Below are 23,414 nucleotides of genomic sequence, written 5' to 3'. Positions count from 1 at the left end.
TTTTTCAAAAATGATTTAACAGTTTTTTCTAACTTTATTTTTCCTGAATAATTTTTTCTCAGTATTATTCTGAATAATTTTATCAGACACCCCCAAATTTCCATTGCATAAGCTTATAGAATAATGTGGAAGAAACTGGATTTCTTATATTAAATCTTGCCACTTAAGAACATGGTGTATATATTTGTTTTCTCAAGTTTTTATTCCCTCACCTAAATTTTTTAGTTTTCTTCTTGTAAGTTCTATATACTTCTTTTTACCTTTATTCTTAAGTATTTTATGTATTTTCCCCCCCCTATTCTGAAAGAGTATTTTCAAGTTTGTCATTATTTAGAATTAAGGAAGCTGATGGGCTTCCCTGGTAGCTCAGCTGGTAAAGAATCTGCCTACAATGCAGGAGACTCGGGTTCAATTCTTGGGTTGGAAGGATCCCTTGGAGAAAGAGATAGGCTACCCATTCCCATTTTCTTGGGCTTCCCTGGTAGCTCAGACAGGAAGCTGAGGAATTTTATGTTTTCTTGAAAATCAAACTCCTTACTGAACTTTCTTATTAGCTGTCAGTGTTTCTCAGATGATACTTTGAATTTTTTTGATAATTCCTTAGAATTTATTCTTATCCCTAGTTATGTAATTGTTTCATTGCTTTTGGCTAGACCGTTGAAATTGTTTAAAGGAAGATTTTGGGCATGTTTTTTTTGACTTTAAATGCTACTAGTATTTATCTTATGTATGTTTGCTCTTGTTTTGAAATACATATTCTTACTAAAGAATTTTTATTTTTACTGATTTTTTAAAAATCAGAATTATTTTATTTCACTCTTTGCCTTTATAGGAATGACCATATAATGTATAACCTATTGATGTGCTATATTAATTTTGCATCCTGCAACTTTCCTGAATTCATTGAAGAGCTCTAGTAGTATTTTTAGTGGCATCTTTAAGATTTTCTACATATAGTGTCATGTCACCTACAAACAATGAGTTTTACTTCCTCTTTTCCATTTCAAATTCCTTTTATTTTTGTTATCTGACAGTTGTGGCTAGGACTTCTGATACTGTGTTGAATAAAAAGTGAGGAGAGCAGGTGTCCTTGTTTTGTTCCTTACCTCAGAGAAAATGCTTTCAGCTTTTTGTCATAGAATATGGTGTTAGGTATAGGCTAATAATATATGGCCTTTATTATGTTGAGGTATGTTCCATCTATACCCCCTTCTGGAAAGATTTTATCATTAATGGATGTTGAATTTTATGAAAAAGCTTCTTCTGCACCTATTGAGATAATTATTCTTCCGTCTGTTGATATGATGTATCATACTGATTGATTTGTGGATATTGAACCATCCTTGTGCTAAATCCCTGGGCTAAATCCCAGTGGATTATGGTGTATGATCATTTTAACATATGGTTGGATTTAGTTTGCTAATATTTTGTTGAGGATTTTTGTATCTATGTTCTTCAGTGATAATAGCTTGTAATTTTCTTTTTGTGTGATCTCTTTGTCTTATTTTTCATGTCAGAGGGATGTTATCTTCATAAATGAGTTCAGTTGTATTCCTTCCTCAGCAATTTTTGGAATAGTTTGAGAAGGATAGATCTGAACTCTTCTTTACATGTTCGGCAGAATTCACTGGTGAAGTCGTGTGGTCCAGGACTCTTGCTTGTTTGGAGTTTTAAAATTATTGATTCAATTTCATCATGGGTCTTGCTTGTTTATGTCTTCTATTTCTTCCTGGTTCAGTCATGGGAAATTGTACATTTCTAGGAGTTTGTCCGTTTGTGGAAGTTTGTCCATTTCTTCCAGCTTGTCTATTTTATTGGCATACAACTGTTCATAGTAATCATCTTTTTTATTTCTGTGGAATTGGCTGTAACTTCTCCCTTTTTTTTCCCCTCACTTATTCATTTGGGCCTTCTTTTTTTTCTTGATGAGTCTGCATAATGGTTAATCAGTTTTATCTTTTCAAAGAACTGGCTTTCAGTTTCATTGATCTTTTCTATTTTTTTAGCCTCTATTTTCTTCTTTTTTGATTTTGTAATTTCTTTTCTTCTACTAACTTTGGGTTTTGTTTGTTCTTTTTCCTTTAGATGTAAGGTTGGGTTATTTTTCTTTAAGTTTAAAGTTAGATTGTTTGAGATATTTTTCTTGTTCCTGAGGTAAATATATTAATTTAAAATTCTTAGAACTGCTTTTGCTGTATCAGTTAGACATCGGATCTATTTTGTTTTTCTTTTCATTTGTCTTTGTTTTTCTTGGTTTGTTTGTATCTTTAGCGAATCATTGGTTATTTAGGAGTATATTGTTTAGTTTCCATATCTTTGTGCTTTTTGGAGGTTTTTTTTTTTTTTTTTTTTTTTTTTGGTAGTCTCATAGCATTGTGGTCATGAAAAAAGGTTGATGTGCTTTCAGTTTTCTTAAATTTACTAAGGCCTGCTTTGTGGCCTAGCATGAGATCTATCCTAGAGAATGTTCCAGCTGCACTTGGAAAGAATGTGTTATCTGCTGCTTTTGGATGGAGTGTTCATATATATCTATTATGCTCATCTGGTTTAATGTGTAATTTAAGCCCAGTGTTTCCTTATTTGTTTTCTGTCTGGATGATCTTTCCATTGATATCTGTTAATATTTACCCTGTGTGTTTAGCTGCTCCTAAGTTGTGTGCATATGTGTTTGTAGTTATATTTTCTTCTAGGATTGATCCCTTGATCATTATGTAATGTTCTTTGTCTTTTTTTGCACTGTCTTTGTTTTAAAATCTATTTCGTCTTATACAGGTATTGCTACACTGCCTTTACTTTGATTTCCATTTGCGTGGAATACCTTTTTCCATTCCCTCACTTTCAGTCTGTGTGTATCTTTAGATATGAAGTGAGTCTCTTGTAGGCCACATATATTGTTGCCATATAATGAGTCTTGTTTTTGCACCATTCAGCTGCTCTCTGTCTTTTGATTGGAGCATTTGTTCTGATTATAGTTAAAGTAATTATTGATATATATATACTTATTGCCATTTTGTTAACTGTTTGAGGGTTGTTTTTGTTGGTCTTTTTTGTTTTTTATTTTCGTCTCCTGTGATTTAATGACTATTTGTAGTATTATGTTTGGATTCCTTTCTCTTTTGTGTGTGTATCTATTATAGATTTTGTTTTGTTGTTACCATGAGGCTTATATGTAGCAATTTATATTTATATACATGATTATTTAGATTGGTTATATGTTAATTTCAAATGCATTTTAACAACCTTGAATTTGTACTCTTTTCTCCTCACAGTTACCATTTTTTATACCATATTTTATATCTGTTTTGTGTATTCCTTTACTGCTTATTGTGGATATAGGTTGATTTTACTGCTTTTGTTTTTTAACCTTTCTACTTGCTCTGTACATGTCTGTGTTACTACCTTTACTTTATGTTTGCCTTTACTGATGCGTTTTTCTAGTAGTTTTCATATTTCTAGTTTTGGCTTTTTCTTTTTCACTTAGAGAAGTCCTTTTAACATTCCTTGTAGAACTGGTCGTTGGTGCTGAACTCTTTTAGCTATTTCTTGTCTGTAAAACTTTTGGTCTCTCTATCAAATCTGAATGAGAGCCTTGCCAGATAGAGTATTCTTGATTGTAGGTTTTTCTCTTTCAACATTTTAAATGTTTCATGCCATTCTCTTCTAGTCTGCAGGGTTTTTGCTGAAAAGTCAGCTGATAGCCTGATGGGAGTTCCCTTTTATGTAACTAGTTGCTTTTTCCTTGCTCCTTGTGTGGTCCTCCTTGGGTTGATTCTTTTGGGGACTTTTTGTGGCTTCTGGACCCGAATATCTATATCCTTTCCCTATTAGGGTGGTTTTCAGCTATTATTTCTTCAAATATGTTATTTGCCCCTTTCTGACTTTTCCTTTTTATATCCCTGTAATGTGTGTACCTGATGTTGCCCCAGAGGTCTCAGATGGTCCTTATTTCTTTTTATTCTTCTTTTCTGTTCAGCTTCAGTGATTTCCACTACTCTGTCTTCCAGGTTGCTGATTTACTCTTCTGTATCATTTAGTCGGCTGTTGATTCCTTATATTGTAATTTTTATTTTATTTGTTGTATTCTTCATTTTTGTTTGGTTATTTATATTTTCAAGTTCTTTGTTAAAAAAACATTTGTAATTTCTTATTCTGTGCATCTCTTCTCCTCCTGAGTTCTTTCATTGTTATGATCATTACCTTGAACTCTTTTTTGGGTAGATTGCATATATTTACGTCACCTAGTTCTGAGATTTTATCCTATTCCTTCATTTGAAACATGTTCCTCTATTACCTCATTTGCCTAAGTTTCTGTTTTTATGTATCTGGTATGTTGGTTATGTTTCCTGACCTTGGAAAAGTACCCTTTTGTAGGAGACATTTTGTGTGTCCCAGCAACAAATTTCTCTCTGGTCACTAGAGCTATGTGCTCTAGAGGTGCCTCCTGTGTGGGCTTTTTGAGTCCTTCTGTTGTGGTGGGCTGACCACTGTGGGTGGTATGGTAGGTGTAGCTGGCCCCTGGTCTCATTGGTTGCCAGGCCCTGCCTTGTGCAGAGGCTGCTAGCCACTGATTGGTGGGGCTGGATCCTGAAATAGCTGGCTGTGGAACCCCAGGGGTCCTAGGGCTTGTGCTGGCTCACTAGTGGACAGAGTTGGGGTCCAGGAGATCCTGGGGCTGGTACTCACTCAATGGTGGCTGAAGCCAGGTTTTGGAGCTGATGTGTGGGGCTGTCTCTGGTCGCCATAGACATGTCTGGGGCAGCTTTTTAGGTTCAGGGGTGCTTAAGGCAGCCTGCCTATTGGTGGGCAGGGGTATGTCTTAGCCCAGTTAGTTGCTTGGCTTCAGGTGTCCCAGAACTGATGTCTGTAGACTGTTGAGTCCTGGGGCTAATAAGCCAGAGGGAGAATTCCACAATGATACTCGCCAGCACCAGTGTCTTCCTGGTAGAATGAGCACCCCAAAATTGCTGCCCCCAATGTATGTGTCCTTAGAATGAACTCCAGTTGCCTCTTGTATCTCTGGGAGACTTACCAAGATCAGCAGTTGGGTCTGACCCAGGGTCTTTTCAGAGGACTGCTTTTTCCCTGGAACTTGGAACATGTGAAATATTGTGTACATCCGTTAAGAGTACAGTCTGTTTTCCACAGCCCTCCAATCCTCCTGAATTTAAGCCCTACTAGCCTTCACAGCCAGGCATTCTTGAAGCTTGTTTCCTGGTGCAGGATCACTGGGCTAAGGAGCCTGACATGGGGCTCAGACCCCTTTCTCCTTGGGGAGAACCTCCGCAGTTGTAGTCTCCTGTTTGTGAATTGTTCACTGAGGGGCATGGATCTTAACTATACTATGACTTTGCCCCTCTTACGTATCTCGTCGTGCTGTTTCTTTATATCTTTAGTTGTAGACGATCTTTTCTGGTAGGTTTTGGTCTTTTTCCTCAGTGGTTCTGCAAATAGTTGTGATTCTGGTGTGCTCCTGAGAAGAGGTATGTGAGCTCAGGGTCTTCCAGTTCTGCCATGTTGGAAACTCTCCTGCAAGCATTTAGGTTTTCAATTTGATTACAACTTAATTCCATACCCTTTCCCCTCCAGATTTTTTTTACTAAGACCTCCTTGTTATTTTCTAGGTGGCTTCTAATTGGGTGTGATTTTGATATCCTTTTTGGCCCAATAATTGCTTAGAAAAGAGTTTGTTACATTTTTAGTTGGTTAAATTATTTTGGTTATGATTTTTGTCATTGCATTCAAGTTTTAATCAGTTTTGTTTGTAGATGTGAAATTTATGATTTGGAGTAATTTTATGGCTTAACATCTGATCAGTGTTAGTGTTCACGGGTTCTTGGAAAATATGTATTCTCTGTTGGCAACATAATTTTAAGATAAATTGTTAAATTTATTGTTATAAACCTGTTTATTCAGTTTTCTGTATCCTTTTATTTTTTTTATTGCCTGTTTGCTTAAGAAAACTAAACAGTCTTTCACCTCTACTATGCTTCTGTCAGTGTGGTAGTTTAGTCGCTAAGTCATGTCTGACTCTTATGACGCCATGGATTGTAGCCCACTGTACTCCTTTGTCTATGGAATTTCCCAGGCAAGAATACTGGAGTGGGTTGCCATTTCCTTCTCCAGGGGATCCTCTTGATCCAAGGATCAAACCCATGTCTCCTGCATTGCAGATGAATTCTTTTACCGCAGAGCCACTAGAGAAGCCCCTTTTCTGTCAACATAAAAAAAATTTTGTTTTCTATTTTAATGCTCTATCATTTGGCACATAGACATTTATAACTTTTCCATGTTCTTTTTGTGTTTTGTGTATGCCCTTTGGTGGTGCTAGTGGTAAAGAATCTACCTGCCAGTGCAGCAGACTCAGGAGACATGGGTTTGATCCCTAGGTGGGACAGATACTCCGAAAAAGGAAATGGCAACCCATTCAAGTGTTTTTGCCTAGAGAATTCCGTGAACAGAGGAGCCTGGTGGACTGCAGTCTGTGGGGTTGCAAGGAATTGGATGCGACTGAACACACATAGGCACATTAATAGTGCAAAACAGTCAAGTTTATTCTATTCCTTATCTATGGCCTAGAATTATATTTATAATTATATTGCTTTGAATTTGATGCATCTGCTCATTATTTTTGTGAATGGAGGTTGCATTTTGTTGTTTGACTCTTGCCTTTTAATATGTAATTTTGATCTATTAAAGGTTCTTATAATTGATATTTTTTATGTTTTCTATTTTTATTCATTATATTCTTCATGTGTTATTCTTTAAGAGCCTTCACAGTGTAGTATAACACTTCTTTTAGCTGTGGAAAACCAAAATATGTATTTGAAAATAGATTGTGAGACATATTCTGAACTGGATTTCTCTCAGTCCTGCTCCATCTGCCTTAAGATTAGTAGAGATTCCTCCCAGATTCTGACAGGATGTTAACTGTTGCCAGTCTTCTTTTATTTTGCTATACTTGTAAGTACTTAACTAGGAGCTATAGAAGGAGCTGTTTGGTAGATGTAATTTTCAAATGAACCCTAATACTAGATTTGTTAGATTAATGCAACATACAGCAAATCTTGGTTTGCCTGGTTATCTATAGAGTTAGAAGAAGGAATAGACCAACATTTAGTAAATTAGAATTCAACATTTTAAGAAACGATAATTAGGTATGTAATTAATTGTCATGAGATTCATATTGAATTCACTTCAGGGATGGTAATGATGGCTGAAAATATTTTCAGTGGAAACGTCTTCAGCTGGAAGAATTTAGTTGATTGCCATGCATGATTGAAGTCAGGAAGTAATATTAATTAGGAAATTGTAAGTTTCTTTTTGTTTTTTGTTGAGACATGCTGCTTGGGGAGTATTTAAATGTTGGATTCTTCTAGCAGGTATGCCCAGTGGAGGGAGGTCTTGCTCTTTGTCAGTGTCCCTCAAAAAAGGGCAGAATTGGTTTCTTTTGTTTCATAAGTTGCCTTTTTCTTGGAGAATTTTTAGGTCATTATATTAAATATTTAGTTTTCTTAGTTTTAGTTTTATTTCAATGGGTGATCTTATTTGTGAATTTGTGTTTATGAATTTTTTGTTTGTTTGTTTATGAATTTATATCACAGTATACACTGACAGCCATTGTAATCCGTCACTCTCCCTTCCGCTGACCTTACTCAAAAAGGGTTTGCTCAAATTACCACTAGATGGCAGTCTTGTGTTTTAGTAATTTAGAGAGCTATACTCACAGGCTCCCTCTTTCTCTCCCTGCCCTTCCTCCCCAGTATCTCCAAAGTATATGAAGATTTTTAACCACTCCCTTATATAAATTGAACATATATGGAACCAGGCAGCAAAAAAGAATTTTGGAGTCAACTCTAGCATTCCCACCTTGCTCATGTTAGTTAATTCCATACTTGGAAGTTGAGCTGAGCTTTCTCTTGACTTTCTGTTCTCTGACTCCCCATACAGGATTAGTCAGTCCCTTTAATAAATGTTGCTTGTCATTTTCTCCTTTAGGGCACTCTTCACAATTCTACATTGTTTTTGTATGTGGCTGATTAATACCTTTCCTCACTGCATACCCTCCCCTCCCCCCCCAAATTGTATGTTTCACGAGATCAGGGATAGTATCTCTGTTGCTGGGCTTTGTATTTATAGTAAGGCATTTAGTAGATGTTCAGTAAGTATTTGTTAAAAAAATGAGGTAACGGATGAATGAACTATGAAGATCCTATTAGGAACTTAAAATGACCCTCACGAACATATGTCAAGAAGGCTCTAGTTCAAAGATCATCGTTTTCTAAATATTTTATTTTGAAATAGTTTCAAAGTTACTGATAAGTTGTATCCTTTATCTACATGTTGGACTTCAAAAATGATGCCCCATCATTCTAGAACACTTTCAGTGTATTTCATGCATGGCATTTTTCTATATAACTGTGGGAAAGCTGTCAACATCAGGAAATTATCAGATATTTGAACCCCATCTAATCTTTAGACCCTCATTTAAGTTTTCACCTGTTTTCTCATCAGTGACCTTAATAGCACAAAAATTCAGCTCAAACCACATACTGTATTTGGTTGTCAAGTCTCTTTAGACTATTTTAGTCAGGAACAGTTTGCGGTCTTTAATGTTCATGACCTTGGCACTTAGGAAAATGAAAGCACTTATTTTGCAGAGTGGTTCTCAGTTTGGAGATGTCTCCTGTTCCTCGTGGCTTGATTCAAGTCAGGCATCTGTGGTGGAGGCGTCCCAGTAGTGATGTGTGTTGGTGGCACAGGATTTTGTTTTATTGCTGATAGTAGTAATTTAATCACCTGATTAAGTCGTTGTCTGCCAGACTTTTCCACTGTAAAGTCACTTTTTTTCTCTTTGTAATCAGTAAGTATTCTACATGTTGATATCACTATAGAGTTGTTTACTGTTTAATCAGTGGGCTATAGTTTGCTGCTATCAGTATTTTGGTGTTTCAGCTGCCCAGGATTTGGGCGTTGTGATCCCTTCATGCTGGGTTCTGTGTTCTATTAACATGTCCCTGTCATTCTTTATGGGTGTTCTTGTGTTTTGGCATAAGATGCCCAGGGCTTATCTTGCCTTTCCTTGCCCCAGCCTCAGTCAGTTCAGTTCACTCGCTCAGCCGTGTCCGACTCTTTGCGACCCCATGAATTGCAGCACGCCAGGCCTCCCTGTCCATCACCAACTCCCGGAATTCACTCAGACTCATGTCCGTCGAGTCGGTGATGCCATCCAGCCATCTCATCCAAAGCAGTCATTTCTTCAAAAAGCCCTGATTTATTTTAGTGGAGAATAATATTTTAAAAATAAGATCTGTGTGCATCGTGTGTACATTGTTACTGGACCTGTCCATGGACAGAGCTGAGGAACATATATTTGTATATACAAGCATTTATGTAGAAATTTTCATTGGTAGTAATTTATAGTATGTATATGTTTGTATGTGCAGAGTGTGTACATTATTATTGGACCTGTTCATGCAGGGAGCTAGGGAATATATATTTGTATATACAAATGTGTATGTAGAAATTTTCATCAGTAGTAATGTATAACATGTATATGTTTATTTTTGTGTGTATGTTGTACACATACACACATATGCGTACACATAGTGTCTCCATGAGGTCACACTGATACCTTCAGTTGCATAGATTTTATTCTAGTTTTCTTTCCATGTTTTTGGTTTCCTTTTCCAAAATGGAGAATTTTGGCTTATACTGTTCTTAATATATTTACTTATTTGATCAATTCCAGTGTACTTAACAGTCTTTCCTTTGCATTTTTGGGCAGATGCCCTTCTCATTCCGTTCAATGTCTGATACCAAAGTCAACCTGTCTCCCTTGTCTCTGCATGGTTATCCATCCTCTTTGTTTATTTTCATTTTGATTTTAATTTGTAGCTCTATTTTATATGGTGATCAGAGGGTTTTGTTTGTAATGTTTCTCTTATATGGAACTTACTGGCATCTCCTTTTGACCTAATATATGAGCAATTTTTGTGAATATTCCACATATTCTTAGAAGAAAAAGGTGCATTCTCTACTATCAGGATATGGTGTTCAATATACCTACATAAAATTTGCCTTATGAATTATGTTACTTAGAGCTGTATAAATATTCTTAACTTTTGTTCAGTTGTTCTGTCTTGTAATGAGAGTGGAGTGTTGGTGTCTGTCAGTAGCATGTTTCTTTCTTCTGTTTTTCCTGTAGTTTCTGCTTTATATAATAGGTTGTTCTTTTCTGGTGTGTAGATACTGTGTCTTGCTATATTATTTTTCACTGTGAATTGTGACTTTATAAAATTCCTTGTCTTACTTAGTATTTTTTGGCCTGCAATCTACTTTGTTTCCACTTCCCTGGTATATCTGCCCATCTTTCTACCTATGAGCAACTTGAAGTCTGTTACATTCTGTCGTCTAGTAATGCTGCAGGCCTGGGCATGTGTGCTTTTATTTGCACTGCTTGTTGACTTTCTTTATTTGTTTTTGTGAGGATGTGTGGAGTGATTCCGATTCATATGGCCACCATTACCCTCCAGACCAAGAATCTCATCTTCCTATTTTTAGTATGACTTTCTGTTATAATACTTGCCATATTAGAAGCATGTATTTTTTTCTCTGTAAAGTTACTAGTAACATATGCAGCTTATGGTAGGTACCTTCAGATTAACCTAGGTCCCCCTCATGTGTTAAGTTACAGCGTTAGCTTTAACTTGAAAATTTTGTCTGTGATTTGCAATACATTTAATGATTAGGGCCTAAAACATCTTGTCTTTCTTTGTATCTGCCCTTGTTACTGAGCATGTGCTTAATAAAACTTCAGCCTTTACATGGATATTATTAGAGGCCAGTGCCATTAGATGCTGGTTTCACTCTGGCAATTTAATATTTTGATTGTATTCAAGTGACAGGCTTGACAGTTCTTAGCATATTTATGTTATACACATTAAAGTTTATCCTTTGGCTAATGGTTAAATAAGTTACTCAAATATGGCCTTTCTGTATCAACTTGAGTATTAATAGATTGTGGTTTATTCAGTTTGAGTTACCTCATTTGATTGATTCTTTCTGGGGGACCCTGTTTTGTTCAGATGATCTTCATTATAATCAGAATTTCCAAATATAGCTCCCTTCACTGTGACCAGAATTAACCATCATTTTAAAAGTAATAACAGAATACATTGTCTTGTATAAAATTAGAACACTTCAGATAAATCTGTTATGCCCTTTGACCTCAGCCTGAACCTTGTTCTACCTTACCATAATTAACCATTTATTAAGAATTTTGTGTGCCTGGAAGAGGTTAAAGTTTCAAATTGAAATGACTCACTGACTCCTAGAAAGAAATAAGGAAGACAGAAATCCTTTATACTGCCGGGGTCCAGCCCCAGCTGATCCAGGGTATTCGAAGGAGAGACGGCATAGGCGAGGGTCAGGAAACAACTGCTTAATTAAATGTTAATTAAGGATATAAAGAGTAATAGAATGAGGATAGCTCAGTAGGAAAATTCAGTGGAGAAAAGAGGCTGAGTAGCTTGGTTTACGCGGGGGACCAATAAAACTTCAAGACAAGAAGCTTGCACCACTTACGTAGGCCGCAGGCGTCCTTCCGTTCTCCCGAAGGAGAGGAGACACTGAGGCCTCCCCGGTCGGATCTTAGAAGCCCAGGCATAATTAGTAAGCATGGTGGGTTCCGCGCTCCAGATGGAGACTCAACCAGAGTGAGAGAGAGAGAGACATGGGGAGACCAGTCTTTCGAGGAACTGATCCCAATTCTTTATTTTCGATGGTCTACTTTTATACACTGAGATGTTATGCAAAAGTCACGCGGGGTCAGCAGTCCTGACTTTTATCAAAGTCAGGTGCTTCATACAAATGTATACAGAGGTCTTAGGGGTGTTACATCATCTTCTGGCCAGGGGGCCTGCTGACAATTTACGACCCTCTCCTTGTGACAGCGGTCAGTCAACCAGGACACTTATTTCTCCAGGGGTGATTATTCTTAAAACAGACGCCACCCAAATAAAGTTACATTCCTATAGGGTGAGGGTATAGTGGGTTTTAGTTAAGGAAAGAATTTACTTAGCCTAAGGTCTAACATGATTTATATCAAAGGTTAATACTTATTTCTTTTATATATTCATTAATGTGTGTAGGGGCAGGGGATATGGAGACTTAGCAGTAAACATCAGCTCAACAAATGAAAAACCCTTCACCAATATGATTTCTAATCAGCCCATTATACTTATACTAATGGTTTTCTAACTTCTCTAAAGAACCTGTTTTTAGAAGGTTTAAAGCATCTCGTGCCTCTCACAGTTGGGAGGCTGTGAGCAATCACATGTGGCCGGACAAGCCTGTCAGGCAGGCTAGAGAACCTTCAGAGGAGTTTGTAGGTTAAAACACTCTTGTCACGCCCAGGAGTTTTTTATCAACTGGAGCTCTAGGTTAACTCCTTCTCCGAAAGAGGTGGTGGGGGACAGCCCCCCGTAAACTCAGAGGTGTAGGTGAGAGCACAAAGTAGTAAGGTAGGCAGGCTCTGGTTATGGGGGTAGATGCTCGAGGATTTCCAGGGGGACTCCTGAGGCTCGATCCCGCCTTTGCGTATGTCAAGCCTCCTTCCTCATGACCTTTGCCATGGGCGGAGTGCCTCACACCGGCCCCCAACATTATACATTTAAAATATTTAAGTTTCAGGTATAGAAGTGGCTGCAGTACTTAAATAATAGTAATAACAGCTAACATTTATTGAAAAATGTATCATGTGCCAGGGCTTCTTTAAGTGCTAAAACATGTGATACTCTTCATTCACACAACAAACAATCCAGTAAGATTGTTATCCACAAAAGAGAAAAAGGAGGCGTGAGTGGTTTAGTAACCTGCCAGGATCGTGCATGTGGCACGTAGTAGAGCTGGAGTTCAGACCTAGATAGTCTGGTTATAGACTGTGTGCTCCTAATCACTATGTTGTTCTCTGTGTGGAAACAGGTTAGTATTGGACCCTCATCTGTGGAAGCTAGAGGAGAGCCAACAAACTGCATGTTTGTGTATGTAGAATTCAGAAAATATACTACCCTGAACCCTCGTTGATAAAAATAAATGAAAAAGATATCAAGATAGGAGACAGAATTTATAAATTGTGTTAAGGCAAAATGTTCTAAAAGGAGTGATATGAGAGGAGTGAAAGCTAACTTGTCTTGGTTGGATTGCTTATTTATTTAATATAATATAGTGCTAGAGAAATGTCTACACACAAAGTTAATCATAATTGTGAGGATGAGAAATGGAGTTGGAAAAGCACAATAGAAAGCTTCCAAATGACAGAAGAAAAGAAAATGTGGAAAATGTAACCAAGTAAGTAAAATAAGAAGGTGTAAAGAAGGAAAAAAACATTTAATGAATAGTAGAAAGAAAACAAAATGGAAGGGGAGAAGGAATAAAATTAAACGTATAGCTGTCATTATTAACTATAAGTCAAAATGGCCTCAAAAATCAGATAATGAAAATTATACAATTTGCAAGATGGGGAGAATATGTTGTATGTGTATATTGTTGTTATTGTTCAGTTGGTAAGTCATGTCCTGCTTTTTGCGACCCCATGGACTGCAGCACACCAGGCTTCCCTGTCCTTCACTATCTCTTGGAGTTTGCTTAGACTCATGTCCATTGAGTCAGTGATGCTATACAACCATCTCATCCTCTGTCTTCCCCTTCTCTTCATGCCCTCAATCTTTTCTAATCTTTTAATTAATATTTGTATATTAATGATAAAGCTGAAATGAATGATTGGGCAGAGGTTTAATAGGTCAATACAAATAAAGGAAATGTGGTAATATTAATGTCTGACAAAGAATAATTCAGGGTCAAAAGCATGAGATATTGCATGTTTACAAGTTGCAGTCCTTGAAGATGCTATTATAACTGCAAACCTTCATTTTCCATTGAGATATAATTGGCATGTAGAATGTGTTTTAGGTGTGTAACATAATGATTCAGTGTGTAGATATTGTAAAAGGATCACCACAGTAAGTCTAGTTAACATTATATCACCATGACTTACTTATTTTGTAACTGGAAATTCATACTTTGTGACCACTTTCACAAACCCCTCCACCCCCTGCCTATGGAAGCCTCTATTGTGTCCTCTATGAGTTTTTTTTTTTTAAAGATTCCACACATAGGCAAGATCATACAGTATTTGCCTTTCTTTTTTACCTATTTCAGTTATTAATATAATGTCCTCAAGGTCTATCCATGTTGTTACAAATAGCAAAATTTCCTTTTTTATGGCTAAATAATACTCCATTGTGCTCACACGTGTGTGCACACAGGGTCATGCATTATATACATATCACATCTTCTAGACAGCATATTAAAAAGCAGAGGTATTACTTTGCTGACATAGGTCCATCTAGTCAAAGCTATGGTTTTTCCATTAGTCATGTATGTATGTGAGGGTTGGACTGTAAAGAAAGGTGGGTACCAAAGAATTGTTGCTTTTGAACTGTGGTGTTGGAGAAGACTCTTGAGAGTCCCTTGGACTGCAAGGAGATCAAACCAATCCATCCTGAAGGAAAACAGTCCTGAATAGTCATTGGAAGGACTGATGCTGAAGCTGAAACTCCAATACTTTGGCCACCTGATGCAAAGAACTGGCTCATTAGAAAAGACCCTGATGCTGGGAAATACTGAAGGCAGGAGGAGAAGGGGACAACAGAGGATGAGATGGTTGGATGGCATCACCAACTCGATGGACATGAGTTTGAGCAAGCTCCAGGAGTTATTGATGGACAGGAAAGCCTGACATGCTGCAGTCCATGGCGGTCACAGAGTCAGACATGACTGAGTGACTGAACTGAACTTCTTTATCCATTCATTCATCAGTGGATATTTAAGTTCCTTCCATGTGTTGGCTATTGTAGGTAATGATGTATTAAACATGATAGGGAGTTGTATATGTCTTTTTGAATTAGTTCTTTAAGAATAAATACCCAGAAGTGGAAATGCTGGATCAAATGCTAGTGCTATTTTTTCATTTTTTGAGGAACTGCCATACTGTTTTCCACAGTGAGTGCACCAATTTACATTCCCACCAATGATGCAGAAGGGTTCTCTCTTCTCTACATTCTCACCAGCACTTCTTTGTCCTTTTGATAACAGCCATTCAAGCAGGTGTGAGGTGAAATCTCATTGTGGTTTTAATTTGCATTTTCCTGATGATTAGTGATGTTGAGTACCTTTACATTTACCTGTTGGCCATATGTATATCTTTGGGAAAATGTTCATTCAGATCCTTTGTCCACTTTTCAGTTGTTTGTGTGTTTTTTGCTGTCAAGCTGTAGGAGTTCTTCATATATTTTGGGTGTTAACCCTTCATCCGATTTAGGATTTGCAGATATTTTCTCCCATTTGTCAGGGTGCCATTTCATTTTGTTGGAGGTTTCATTTGCCGTACCGAACACTGACCTTTATACAGTACAAAACCCATAACCACATGGCACTCACATAGCTGCTAGAGCAAAAGCTCCAAGAAATACAGCGTGATTAAAAGACAGTTGTTGTAAGAATTTAAAATTCAGTTCTTAAGAGGCAGTAGGCTTGTTTGCTGTGCTCAGTAGCCACACATGGCTAGTGGCCACCACACTGGACAGTGCAGGTATGGAACGTTTCCATTCTGGCAGAAGGTTCAGTTGGATGGCTCTGATCTAGAAAGTACAGCAAAGGCGAACTCTTTATAGACTTACGGGACATAGCTAAACTGCTATTTGGAGGAAAACAGAATGCCTTTCATAACTGCATTATTTAAAATAAAAAAAACTGAAAATAAGTTACTACTCAAGTACTGAAAAAATACTCCAGATATTTTGAGTATTAATTAAAAGTATTAAAATACTCAAGATATTAGAACAACAAAAATAAATCCAAAAGAAAGTAAGAGAATTTTTTAAAAATGCTGAAAATGAGATAGAAATAGAACAAATAGGACAAAATAGAAATACTGAAACTGACTGAAAAAAGTAGAGATACTGAACAGACTACAGCTGTTGAAAAGAAATTAAAAATGTATTTAGTAGTCAGCATATCAGGATGATATTCCAACTGATTTGTATTCACTTCTAAAAATAGATTTTTCTCATTCTAATAAATGGTGGATACCTTTTTTCTGGAGCTAGTGTAATATTATATCAAAACTTAGTAAAGGTAATGTTTTTTAAAAGACCAAGTTTTAGATGCAAAAATTCTAAGTGAAATCTAGCTAATTTCATCATATAGCATATAAGAGAAAAGCTTTTTCTTGGAGTGCAAGGGTAATTCACAATAGTAAACATATTTACACAATTAATTATATCAACAGACTTAAGGAGAAAAGCCATGTGGTTCTGTTTGTGGATGCTGAAAAGTCATTTAATGAAACAAAAACACTTAAGTGTAATAAGATGTATGGGGGAAATTGCTCCAGTTGTAGGAAGAAATAAGCACCTACCGCAGAGGGCTGTTGTGAGGATTTAATGACTTAAAAGGTATAAAAATACTTAGAGCAGTATCTGGCACATAGAAATTATTCAATATTAGCTCTTTATTTAAATAAGATAAAGTTGAGATTAAGAAAAACAATCAGCAAATATTGCATCTTATGGCAAGATATTTTTATTTAAATTATAAGCAAGATAGCTTTAGTTCTTACCACTGTATTCAGAATAGTTTTTGAGATTGTTTCATTTCTTGAAATATAATAAAAGTAGAAAATAAAGTAACTATTATAAATACTAAAAGAGGAGATAAAATTTTTAAAATTGCAAGTGATATGATTTATGTGCTTAGAGAACCCAAGAAACTATTGAACACTAATAAAAATACTCAGAGGTAAGTTTAAGATAATGATTCTGTAGCAAGAAAATGAAAAAGGTGATTGTATCTTTAGGTTATAATTTAAGAAAAAGTTGAGCCAGATTTCAATAAAAATTGTGAACCTTTCCAAAATTAGCATATAAATTTCATTAATTCCAGTTAGAAACCTGGAAACCTTTTAAATGATTTTAAAGTGTATGTGAAAGTATATTTCTAAAACTACTTAAGAAAATATACTATATATTTAATCCTGCTTTTGCTAACTGTCCCTCCTCCTTCTCTCTTCCCTCCTTCTGCATGGTTTTAAACACCTATTGTTGAGGAGGAAAACAATCATGCCGGTTCAGTGGCATTGTTTTCCTTACCTTGGTGTAGATGGGAATCTGTGGAGAGTTGGAGGGGAGATAATACTTAACTTTATTCTTTTTCACTTGCTATGAGGAATATATGTATAATTTTTATATAATATATATTATGTGTATGTAATTTTTTTGTGTAACTTGTATATATATAATTAGATAGATCTAATATAGAAAAGGTAATAGCAGAATGTTAAATGACTTTTCACTTATTGAAGTGGTAACCTCATTTTAGTTAAATTGTAAATAAAACATATCATTCATTGATTTCAGTTCAGTTCAGTTGCTCAGTGATGTCTAACTCTTTGTGACCCCGTGGACCACATCACTCCAGGCTTCCCTGTCCATCACTATCTCCCGGAGCATGCCCAAACTCATGTCCATTGAGTTCATGATGCCATCCAACTATCTCATCCTCTGTTGTCCCCTTCTCCTCCTGTCATCAATCTTTCCCAGCATCAGGGTCTTTTCTAATGAGTTGGTTCTTCGCATCAGGTGGCCAGAGTATTGGAGTTTCAGCTTCAGCATCAGTCCTTCCAATGACTATTCAGGACTGATTTCCTTCAGGATGGACTGGTTTGATCTCCTTGAAGTCCAAGAGACTCTCAAGCATCTTCTCCAATACCACAGTTCAAAAGCACCAGTTCTTAGATCTTTGAGAAAGATCTCAGGCTTCCCAGGTGGCTTAGTGGTAGAGAATCTGCCTTCCAGTGCAGGAGACACTGGAGATACAGGTTCGATCCCTGGGTTGGGAACATCCCGTGGGATAGGAAATGGCAACCCACTCCAGTATTCTTGCCTGGAAAATTCCATGGACAGAGGAGCCTGGTGGGCTGCAGTCCACGGGGTCACAAAGAGTCAAACCATTCTTGAGTGTGTGCATACACACACACACACACACACACACACACATCTCAGATTTTTAAAAAATACATGTTGAAATACCAAAATGTATATTCATTAACTTTCATGAATGTTTAGTGCTTTCTAAAATGACAGGATTAAATTTTAACTCAAAAATTCTGAAAAGAGTTTTCTCTCTTTTTTCTTTCTATCAAAGGTATGCAACCACTCATGTATTCGGTTCAGGAAGCGTTAAATGCTAGACCGTGGTGGACTCGTGTGGGGACTGACATTTGTTACTATAAGTAAGTATTCTGACAATAATAGGATAACAGTGTATAGAAGGAAATATTAGTTCATCCTATTTTGGTTTAGGGATAAAAGAGATAATGTGTTCTCTGAATTATGATATGCTTTAGTATTACTTCTAACAGAAAAGGTTTTCTTTTTTTATAATTTGAGATTCATTTTAGGGGTGGCAGTAAAATGTGTTTTGTAGACAGACATATGTCCAGTCTTGCTTCTCCCATTTAGACATGTTCTCAGCTCTTTTATAGCTGTAAAACTTTGGGAACCTCATTGAGGAAGACTAAAATTAGAAACTCTAGGAAATAATTTACAGTGGTTTTTTGTTGTTCTGATGATATTAAGTATAATTTTTTTTTCTTCACACAAATGTTTACCTCATTTTAACTTCCAGTGTTTTAGTTGGAGAGGTATTCTATAGTTAGGTTGCTTCACCTTAGCCAGTTCAACTTTGACTTCAAACAAGTGATCTGTTTATCGAGTTAGAAGTAAGTGCTAGAAATCATTTATTGCTTTAGTGGCAAAATTGGATTATTCCTCAACTTCATGACTAAGTAATCTAGGATTATCATATGCTTTGCTTTCCATTTTTACTGTTTCTGCATGTAATACATTTCAAGATAACTTCTGTCTGCTATTGAATGCACTTAACATCCCTGTTTCTTTGCTCTTATTAATCTTAATCCTGAGATTTCTGTTTAGTGGATTTTGACTTTTTAATATTTTATATTGTGCTTAACTAGTGCTAGTATGCCTTTTCTTATAGTTTTATCAGGTAGATGAAGCCTTCTAAAATTAAGCTGTTTTTAATGATTTAGATAGGGCTTTGGAAAAACCTAGGTCTTAACTGCTATTACTTTCTAAGAAAGAAATGTTACTTGGAATTAATTTCAGTAGAGATTCCCCCATTTTTTTTTAAGCAAAATAAATAGGGAATAAATGAGGAACAGAAGTATAATGTTCTATGTAATTTTTTTTTCACCTGAATAACTTTCATATTTCTTTTCGTGTTAGGCTAATATAAAAATATACCCTCATCATTTATATCTTCCTTTTAAGTTGAAGTGAAGCAGTGATTGTCTGGGAAGTGCTTGGTTAGATTTTGGAAGATTGATTTAAAATGTTAAAGGGTGAAACAGTGATTTTCAAAAAGTATTATTTCCTTCATGCTTGTCTTCTACACAATAAAAAATCATCAATGAATACTTTCTTTTTTACATTGTAAAGTGAATGGTCATAGCATCTGGGGTTGTTTTTCTTTTCTATGTAGGAGGTGATGGCAAGGATTTTTGTTTCTTTATTTTTTATTTTTTTCTTCTGGCTACTGCTAAATCTGGAATTGGAATTCAGGCTAATTCAACAGATATTTATTAACCACTTTCTATGTAACACACACTACTCCAGTTGCTTTCCTCAAGCCTGAAATCTACATAAGGGTATTAAAAACTATTTTTGCATTGTCCTCTGCTGCTTGTTTGTCTCATCTGTAAAATGAGAATAAAACTACCTTCCATAAGTATATGAGAAAGTATAACCTATAAAATCCATAGCTGTAATGTGGTGGCATGAACACCCCCTCCCCCCAAATAGGTATTAAACTTTTGGGGGAAAAGAGTTGGCAAGATGCACGATACTGGATGCTTGGGGCTGGTGCACTGGGACAACCCAGAGGGATGGAATGGGGAGGGAGGAGGGAGGAGGGTTCAGGATGGGGAACACATGTATACCTGTGGTAGATTCATTTTGATATTTGGCAAAACTAATACAATTATGTAAAGTTTAAAAATAAAATTAAATTAAAAAAATAAAATAAAAAGGGATACAATTAGTATGGGTATTTGCAATGTTAAAAAAAAAAAAAGAGTTGGCAAGATCTACTTCTGGACCTTATTTTGCATTTTCCTCAACTCTTAGCACCTTGTCATTGAGTATCTATTCAAGATATAGTGGCTGTTGCTGCTGCTGCTGCTACTGCTAAGTCACTTCAGTCATGTCCGACTCTGTGAGACCCCATAGATGGCAGCCTACCAGGCTCCTCCATCCCTGGGATTCTCCAGGCAAGAATACTGGAGTGGATTGCCATTTCCTTCTCCAATGAATGCATGCATGCTAAATCGCTTCAGTCGTGTCCGACTCTGTGTGACCCCATGGACAGCAGCCCACCAGGCTCCTCTGTTCACGGGATTCTCTAGGCAAGAATCCTGGAGTGGGTTGCCATTTCCTTCTCTGATATAATGGCTAAGTTAATGAAAACTATACCGCTTTTTAGGTCAATGTTCTTTTATTTTCATTAATTACAAGCTTTATTCTCATAAGATTACATTAGAAAGCCTGATCCCAGGGTAGTTCTAAGGATGTGATCTGCCTTGAATGTCTGTGTACATGAGTAAATAATCTCTAGGCCATGGCTTTTCTTCAGTTCATGGCTTAAATAATGCAAGGTGATTTGGGATTTTGGAAATTAAGTTGGTAGAAATTAAGTCATCATATCTCGGTGATATTTAAAGTCTGGAAAATAATATAGTTTAAAATTCTTTTTATCATTGAAATCTCCAACATTTATGAAAGTGAATAATAGGATGATGAGGCCCCATGTATTCATCTCTAAGTTTCAATAATTATCAACACATGGTTTTATTTTAGCTATGCTTTCACCCCTACCTCCACCCTGAATCTTTAAAGGCATTTTCCGATATATTTTATCCATAAATACGTCAAAAGTCTTTTTCATTAGAGATACATATTTAAGGCAATCTATCCACTACACCATTAGCACAGTGAAGAAAATTCCTAAATGTGATAAAATATCCAGTCAGTGTTCAGACTTACTTGTCTCATAAATCTAACTTTATAGTTGGTTTGTTTAAATCAGACCAACCAAAGGACCACGTATTGCATTTGATTTTTCTTCATACGTCTCTCAAGTCTCTTACTTGATAGGCTTCCTTTTTCTCTCTTTCTAACTTTATCCTTTATTTATTGAAGAAACTAAATCATTTGTCATGCTGGATTTCCTGTATTTTGGATTTTGCTGATTGCATCCCTGTGGTGTTAATAAATCCTAAATTCTTCCCTCTCACCAGTTTTCTAAACTCATAGTTAGATTTAGAAGCTTGGTCAACTTCAGGTTTCATTTCTGACAAGAATACTTCACAGAGGGTGCAGGAAATTCCTGTTGTATCACATCAGGAAACATATCATTTCTGGTTATTTCTTTTTTTTTTGTAATCTTAAAACTGATCAGTGAACTGAGGTATTACTGTCTGATCTGTCAGCCTTTCATCCAGTGGCTGTAGCAGCCATTGCTCATCATTGCCTGGATCCAGTAATGTATAAACCTGTCAAAAAATGGGGGGTCTAAAACTTCTATTGATGCATAAAATAGGAGCTGTTTAATTAGCACATCCAGAAATGGAAAGTCATGATGTTGGCTGATAGTAGTTAACTGCTTTATTAGTTGCTGCTAAGTCTCTTCAGTCGTGTCTGACTCTGTGCGACCCCATAGACGGCAGCCCACCAGGCTTCCCCGTCCCTGGGATTCTCCAGGCAAGAACACTGGAGTGGGTTGCCATTTCCTTCTCCAATGCATGAAAGTGAAAAGTCAAAGTGAAGTCGCTCAGTGGTATCCGACCCTCAGCGACCCCATGGACTGCAGCCTTCCAGGCTCCTCCGTCCATGGGATTTTCCAGGAAAGAGTACTGAAGTGGGGTGCCATTGCCTTCTCCTTATTAGTACCAAGTCTAATTTTTAAGAATATTTAAATTAAACTTTTTACAAACCATGGTTTTTCTCCTCCCCCCCAAAAGTTCTGTTTAATAAAACAACAAGAAAAAAATAAGAATTTTTGTGTGGATGAATAACATATTTTATGCTTTTCTATTGCAGAAATCACTTCTCAAGAAGTTCAATTGCTGCAGGTGGGCAAAAGGGAAAATCCTACTATACAATTACATTTACTGTCAATTTTCCACATAAAGATGATGTGTGCTATTTTGCTTATCATTATCCATATACATATTCAACTTTGCAGGTGAGAACTCATTACATTATATTATGACTGTTATTGTATATATATGTGTTAGATAATAAAAGAAATATTCCTTTAATAAATCAATAAGGTAATAAAAAGGTTCAAGGTTGACAATTTTAGAAAATAATACAGTATTTATTAAATTCATTAAAGTAAAATGGGAATGTAGTCTTTATGTTTATTTAATAGAAATACTACAGAAATGACATGGTTTTTGCTTTCTATCTTTGAGTAGAAATCTACAAATCCAAATTTATAAATTTTAACTAGGTGAATTTTCAACTTGTTTAGTGAGAAGCATTGAATCTCATAGAAAATATAACAGTAGACAATGTGGATGCAATTTAAGTTTCTCTGTAGTGAATTCATTTCTTCTAATGATTTCATATGGAGTCCTAGATCCAGATTGCTTAAATTATGGCGTGTAAGAGTTGTTTTGTGGGTTCTTTTAAGATTTTTTTATTATTTGCATTTTAAAACAAACAATTCAAGTAATTACTGTGACAGATTTATACTCAGAACAGAATGTCTGTCCTAATAGTCAAGGATCATGAAGCTTCATATGATCAGTTGAAAGAAATTTGAACACTGTGATTAGAAACAAGCTTCCAAGTTACTAGAGAGGAGAAAAATGAGAGGAAAACACAGTCCACAGAGCCGAAGAAATATCAAGGCTGAGAGCATTAAATGAGCTCACTTTATTTTAATAAAGTTACAATCTGCAGTAAAGGTATAAATGGGTATTTTATTGTGCTGAATAACATAACGTCAGAAACATAAAGTGTTGTTATTTACATAGTCTTTTGTTTCTGTTCTTTACTGACATTACCTTTATAATACATTTTAAGTATCCCTGCTTTCTTCCTGTCCCACTACCGTGATCTTTTCCAGGCATTACCATTGTTTCTTGCTTGGACTTGGGTCAGCCTTTTTGTAACTTTTGTCCTAAATTTCACTTATACCCCCTTTCTTCTTCATCAGTGTTTTACCACACTGTAGCAGGAAGACTCTTTGGTGGCATGTCTAGTCATATA

At 36.2% G+C, this 23,414-nt stretch overlaps 1 protein-coding gene across 6 annotated transcripts in view; it reads left to right on the top strand.

Annotated features, from left to right (window-relative positions):
• The window catches only part of AGTPBP1 (ATP/GTP binding carboxypeptidase 1), a 194,384-nt gene that overhangs the window by 136,202 nt on the left and 34,768 nt on the right, over window positions 1-23,414 (top strand). For all 6 annotated transcript variants that reach the window (XM_025281964.2, XM_025281965.2, XM_025281962.2 and 3 more), the window contains 2 exons: window positions 18,262-18,349; window positions 22,236-22,380. In XM_025281964.2, the coding sequence (XP_025137749.1) occupies window positions 18,262-18,349; window positions 22,236-22,380 (233 nt within the window). The remainder of the gene's footprint in view (window positions 1-18,261; window positions 18,350-22,235; window positions 22,381-23,414) is intronic.

The sequence above is a fragment of the Bubalus bubalis genome, chromosome 3 (assembly GCF_019923935.1).
Source record: "Bubalus bubalis isolate 160015118507 breed Murrah chromosome 3, NDDB_SH_1, whole genome shotgun sequence".
In the NCBI taxonomy this organism is placed as follows: Eukaryota; Metazoa; Chordata; class Mammalia; order Artiodactyla; family Bovidae; genus Bubalus; species Bubalus bubalis.
Note: the sequence above shows the minus strand (reverse complement) of the source record. Positions and strands in the feature narration are given on the sequence as shown.